Source organism: Chrysemys picta, chromosome 23, assembly GCF_011386835.1.
Source record: "Chrysemys picta bellii isolate R12L10 chromosome 23, ASM1138683v2, whole genome shotgun sequence".
In the NCBI taxonomy this organism is placed as follows: domain Eukaryota; kingdom Metazoa; phylum Chordata; order Testudines; family Emydidae; genus Chrysemys; species Chrysemys picta.
The window spans coordinates 12,844,568-12,850,567 of NC_088813.1; the positions used below are offsets into that span (position 1 = coordinate 12,844,568).

The 6,000-nt window shown below is 51.9% G+C and overlaps 1 protein-coding gene across 2 annotated transcripts in view; it reads right to left on the reverse strand.

Annotated features, from left to right (window-relative positions):
- Nucleotides 1–5,420, reverse strand: part of LOC101949415 (bone morphogenetic protein 8B) — a 37,157-nt gene extending 31,737 nt beyond the window's left edge. Inside the window, exon 1 of one of the 2 annotated variants that reach the window (XM_065577260.1) lies at nucleotides 4,876–5,420. In XM_065577260.1, coding sequence (XP_065433332.1) covers nucleotides 4,876–5,278 — 403 coding nt within the window. In that variant the 5' untranslated portion in view covers nucleotides 5,279–5,420. The remainder of the gene's footprint in view (nucleotides 1–4,875) is intronic. The other variant, XM_005302123.4, reaches the window with a different exon arrangement.
- Between the last annotated feature and the right edge of the window lie 580 nt (nucleotides 5,421–6,000).

Consider the following 6,000-nt stretch of genomic DNA (forward strand, 5'->3'; position numbering starts at 1 on the left):
CTTTGTCCCCCTTTTTAAAGATAGGTAGGTACTATGTCTGCCCTTCTCCGGTCCTCTGGGACCTCAGCTGTACCTTTGAGAACTCATATAGAAGAATCACTAATGGTTCTGAGATTGTTTCAGCTAATTCCATTTGTACCCTCAGATGCATTTCCCCAGGTTCTGCTACCTTGAATATATCTAGCTCATCTGAATATTTAACCTGTTCATTCCCTATTTCCGCTTGTGTTCCTTCCCCCTTGTGGTTAATATTAATTGTGCTAAGAATCTGGTCACCCTTAACCCTTTTAGTGAAGGCTGAAGCAAAACTGGCATCAAACACCTCAGCTTTCTTGATATCATCAGTTATTCATTCTCCTTCCCTGCTAAGTAGAGGCCCTTCACTTGCCTTCATCTCTCTCTTGCTCCTAATTTATGTAGGGAACCTCTTCTCGTTGCCTATTATGCCCCTTGCTGGGTGTAACTCGTTTTGTGCCTTAGCCCTTTTTTGTCTCTATGCTGGTGGTATTTGTTTGTACTCAGCCTTAGCCATTTGTCCATGTTTCCATTTTTTGTAGGATTCCTTTTTGATTTTCAGGTCATTGAAGTGCTCCTGGTTAAACCATATTGGCCTGTTATTATTCTTCCTATACTTCCTCTGCATCAGGGTAGTTTGCTGTTGTGTCTTTAATAGCTTCTTTGCCAGCTCTCCTGAACTCTTATCCCTTAGATTTTCTTCCCATGGGACCTTACCTACCAGTTCTCCGCGTTCGTTAAAGTTTCCTTTTTTGAAGTCCACTGTCCTTATTCTGCTGCTCTGACTCCATCCTTTCCTTGGACTAAAGAAATCTACCATTTCATGATCACTTTCCCCCCCAAATTGCCTTCAACCTTCAGATCTGCAAGCAATTCCTCGCGGTTAGTCAGACTCCAGTCTAAACTGGCTGTCCCACTGGCTACTTTCTCCACCTTCTCAAACAAAAAGTTGTCCCCAGGACATTCCACAAACAGATTTATTTGGGCATAAGCTTTCATGGGTAAAAAACCTCACTTCTTCAAATGCATTGTTATAATAAATAATAATAATAAGTGGAGATATCCCATCTCCTAGAACTGGAAGGGACCTTGAAAGGTCATCGAGTCCAGCCCCCTGCCTTCACTAGCAGGACCAAGTACTGATTTTGCCCCAAATCCCCAAGTGGCCCCCTCAAGGATTGAACTCACAACCCTGGGTTTAACAGGCCAATGCTCAAACCACTGAGCTATCCCTCCCCGCAAGTCTGTTGTTTTTGTAGATACAGACTAACACGGCTACCCCCTGATACTTGACACAAACTTCTTGGGAATTTTGTGTTTTGCCGTATTACTTTAACTACCCAGATGGCTGCTGGAAAAGTTGCCATTACTACAAGGTCTCGTGTTTCAGATATTGCTGTTGCTAAAGGAGCAACCTTTAGCGTTTTATTTTGAATCCTGATTCAGTTTCCTGACGTCGTTAGCTTGTTCCACCCTGTTGCTGGAAGAGAGGAGCTGGTGTGTCCCCTGCACGCTCTGCTCCATGGTCATCAATCCTTCCTGTTTGGTGGATCTCTGGGCCCACGTATGCCAAAATTGGAAGTGACGCAGTGCCCGCTGACTCCAATCGGAGTTGTGCCCACTTCCATCAGGGCAGATCTGGCCCTGTATTTTGAAGTCAGTTCTGATAAGAGTGAATTACTAATACACGGCTGCTGAAAATTAGGTGAGTTTATCATCCTAGTCCGCTTCCACAACCTACAGACGCCGTCGTGTGTTGGAACAGATCTGAACCTGACTCCATCCTGCAGCATCAGACATTACTCAGGGCACAAAAGGCTCTGCCATCCCTGTCTATCCTGGGCCAACCCTTGCATGTCCTCTATGTTGTTAAGCCCCACGAGTGTTCCCTCTCTGGGTACGTCTGCAATAAAAAAACCCCACAGCACCGAGTCTCAGCGCCTGGGTCAGCTGACTTGGGCACGGGCTGCGGGGCTAAAAATGACAGTGTCACATTCAAGCTTGGTCTAAACCCGCTCCCCTCGCGGGGTCTCAGAGGCCGGACGTCTATACTGCAACTTTGAACCCCACAACCCGAGCCCAAGTCAGCTGACCTGGGCCGGCCACAGCTGTGCCACAGCCCTTTTATTGCAGTGTAGACGGACTCTCTGAGCACTGGTCGACAGAGGGGTTCTTTCATGGCCCCTTTTACACATTCCTCCTCCAGCCGCTTAATGGCAAGCCTGCAACAGCAGACACTCGGTCTTCGCTCTTACCACACGTCCCCAATATTTCCACCTCCTTTTCTGGATAACTTTGGAGATCAGCAGTTGTAAATCCAGTCCACTTAACATCCAGCCTTTTCCCGAGGCAGTTGCTTTCAAAGGCATTTGTGGATTTCCACCTTTTCCAGCGTGTTAAGGTGGACATAACTTTTGGGTTACAGTTTCACAGCCTGGTCTTTAAACTGGAGATTGTAGAAAAGACGAACCTGGTTAGGCTGACCCAGGGGATCCCCAGCAGGGACAAAGTTACTGCCAAATTTGTGCCAAACAGGCATTTTCTGGTCTAGTTTCTCCTCCTTTCTGCTCCCCCACATCCCACCCCATTTTGGCAGGCTTCTCACTCAGGCTAACAGCAATGTATTTATTTTCTGGGACCACTGTGATATCTTTTGACACTGAAATGGAGTCTCCATCATAGGAGGCCCTCATATCCACGTTCCACCACAAATCACTCATGAAGTCAGCTTTATAAACAGAGGATAGCACCTAGAGGTACTGTCCAGCCTCCCAAAGGCTTTGTTTCCAAAGGATGCGGCACAAGACCCACATCTGTGTGTAGGATGCCAGCAAGCTAATGGTATAATAACTATCAACAGCCAGCTCTTTATGGAGCTCTACAATAAAGCAGAGAGGTTTGGTCTGTGGGGTTTAGGAGGAAGTTAAATTTAGTAGTGAGGTTTCTGTTCCTAGTAAAGATCTGGTGTCTGAAGAGAGCAGCCCGGTATGCGAGGTTAAGGACATAGCGGTGGTACATAAGTAACAAAGTGTACGGTGGTCGCAAGGATGCGTTGTAGAACCTCCCAAGAGAGTCACACAGATTCAAATTATTTGTGTGTCCTAAACTCAAACAGTGGCATCCCTGCTAGGTCTATGGACAGTAAAAGTGTAACCCAGTCAGAATAAGGTAACTCTATCCTCTCGCGAGTTTAGCCAGGCTACTGGGTGCTGCTTTTGTGATGCCATCCAGCCATGTGTTGCCTCACACAGGCGCACACAACAGTTCGGGAACCCTGGCTAATGGTAATGTAGCGAGTTCTAGTATGTTTAAATTAGGTTTAGGTTATACACCAGTCTAACAGTAAATAAACCCGCCAGGTTATTAGTGGGTTTCCCTGTGGGGTGCTGAGAATAAAGTTTTAGGATCTCAGGAATTGCCAGATTGGATCAGACTCAAGGTCCATTTAGCTCAGCTAATTCAGAGGAAGGTTCAAGAACCTGGCAGAAGGCAGATGTGGGGCCATCTGCTCCCCTCCCCATTAGGTCTCACCCTGATTTGCAACAGGGATTGGCTTAGGTCCTGATGCATTAGGTTTAATATGCCTTTCACAAAAATTTGTTTCAATTAATTATGATGATAACTCTGGAACTTCCTGTTATTCAGATGAAGGTCCAATTCCATTTTGTTAAGCTCCTGGCCTCACCGACTTCCTGTGGCAATGAGTTCCAGAGTCTAATTGTTCTTTTCATCAGAAGGTCTCAACGCACTTCACAAAAGGAGGATCACGATCATTGTTCCCATTTCACAGATGGGGAAACTGAGGCACAACAAGGGGACGTGACTTGCCGAAGGTCACCCAGCAGGCCAGTGACGAGCTGGGAAGAGAACCCACATCTTTCCAGTTCAGTGCTCTAGCCACTAGGCCATATAATATATCTAGCACTTCGCATGGTCATGTAAGACTGGAAGCAGTCAACAGGCCCTTCATATCTAGGATGGTTTGAGGACAAAGCTGTCACCTCCACATTACATCATCTTTGATGTCACAAACATCCAGAGACTTAACAGACTACTGAATAGCCCGCAAGTGAGTCCATGCAAATTGTCACAAACCAGACCTCAAGTGAAGGAATAACTAGGAGAGAAACATTGCTAGCTTAGCTTGAAATAAAGGGACAGAAATCCCCCAGCAGCCTGGGACAACACGGAAAAGCATTGGCCTTTAGAAACCGGGCCCCAGAATAAAGGGCCAGAGGTGGGTCAAACACAGATGAAAAACAATAGGTGTTAATGATTTTTTTTTGGGGGGGGGGGGCATAAGTGTCAGAAAAATAATTTGAACACAGACAACTTTCAAGGGAGGGAAATGAGAACAATGGGGGGGGGGGGGGGAAGCGGGAAATGACAGAAAAGAACCAGGCCAATCGGCCAGGAGACCAGACACTAATTTCAAGGCCATTTGAGGATTTTAGAGCCCCAAGGAGAGTTGTGCTTTAGACAAAAAGCTGCTCTAACCCTTAACTCCTGATAGTGGAACCGGTTGTGCACTGGCTGGAGAAAGCCCTGCAAGCAGACAGCTGGTCAGGGGGCATTTGGATACAGCCACAGGTTGGCTGTTTTGTCTTAAACACCTGCGCTGGAACTCCCCGGGGGAAGTTCTGGGCTATCCAGGGGGCCGGGCCAGGCCAGGCCAAAGGCTCCCAATGGTCCCCACTGGCCTGGGCCCCTTGAATCTAGTAACTGGAGCCTGTGGGTGGACCGAGAAGAGGTGAAGAAAGTGGCCTGAGCAAGCGGGCGGCAGGTGCCCAAGCCCAGGCAGGGCCCCACCCGCCCTGCGGGGTCCTGGTCTCTCCAGCCGCTTGGGTGCTCAGCACTTACCCATGTTGACAAAGCTCATGACCGTGTCCGCCCGGCTGATGACTCTTCCCAAAGGAGGCGTCTGGATACTCAAGCTGGTCAGCACGGGCCGGGAGACCCCCCGGCCCCAGCCCACCTGATCTTCCTCTTCGTCCTCCTCCTCCCTGGCCATGGCGTGGTACAGGTCCAGCATGAAGAGGGGAGCGGAGGAGGGCAGCTTGCCCCCGGCGGAGGCCTTGGGTCGGGGTCTGCCCGGCAGCCCGAGGATGGACAGGATCTCCCGCTGCATCTCCCGCTTCTCCCGGCCGCTTAGCCGGCGGTGCAGGAAGCTGGAGGCATGGAGATGGCTCCGGAGGAAGCTGCTGTTCCCCAGGTCACACAAGAGCCCCAAGAGCCAGAGCAGAGCCCCGCAGAGCAGCCGCATCGCCTCTGCCGGCCGGCCGGGCCCGTGCGCTCCGCTCCCGGGGGCGCACGGGCTGCGCTGCGCCGCGTTGCGCCGGCCTCACCAGCCGCCCATTGGCCGGCGCGCGTGGGAACGGGCAGCGGCCAGACAAGCGCCAGGTGCGGGGCCTTGCGGGCGCCTCTTCTCCGAAGGCGGAAGCTGGAAATCGGAGCCCAAGCGCAGCAGCTCCTGGCTCAGGCTCTCCCCGCCGAGCCCGGGACGCGGAGCTGCCCCGGAGTCATTCAGCCAGCCCGGGGGACCCCCCCGGCCAGCGAGGCGTCTATAGCAGGCGGGCACCGCTCTGCCCTGGGCCTTTACGCGGAGAGCTGTTGCTGGGTGGGCGCTTTAACCATCGCCAGGACCCGGCGCACGTGTCTGTACAGCCAAACCCGCACCCTCACCCGGCCCCCCCTCAGGCTAAAGGGGCCGCTGGCCGGGCGGCCCTGCGGCTGAGCGCAAGTGGCGGCGAGCTGGGGTAGCTCAGGGCGCAGCGCTGCGCGTCGGCGCAGCTCTCCAAACACCTGGGTAGGAGCGAGCCAGCCGCACTGGAAAAACCGAGCTAGATGGCGCCCCGCAGCGCTCCCTCCCAGCCCACCACCCCCGGGCTCCGCTGGGGCTTTGCTCTCCTCCTGCCTCCCGGGTGTTAGCTCTTGCGCTCGCCGCGCAGCTGTGGGGGATTTTCATCCCCCTCCCCCTCGAGAAGG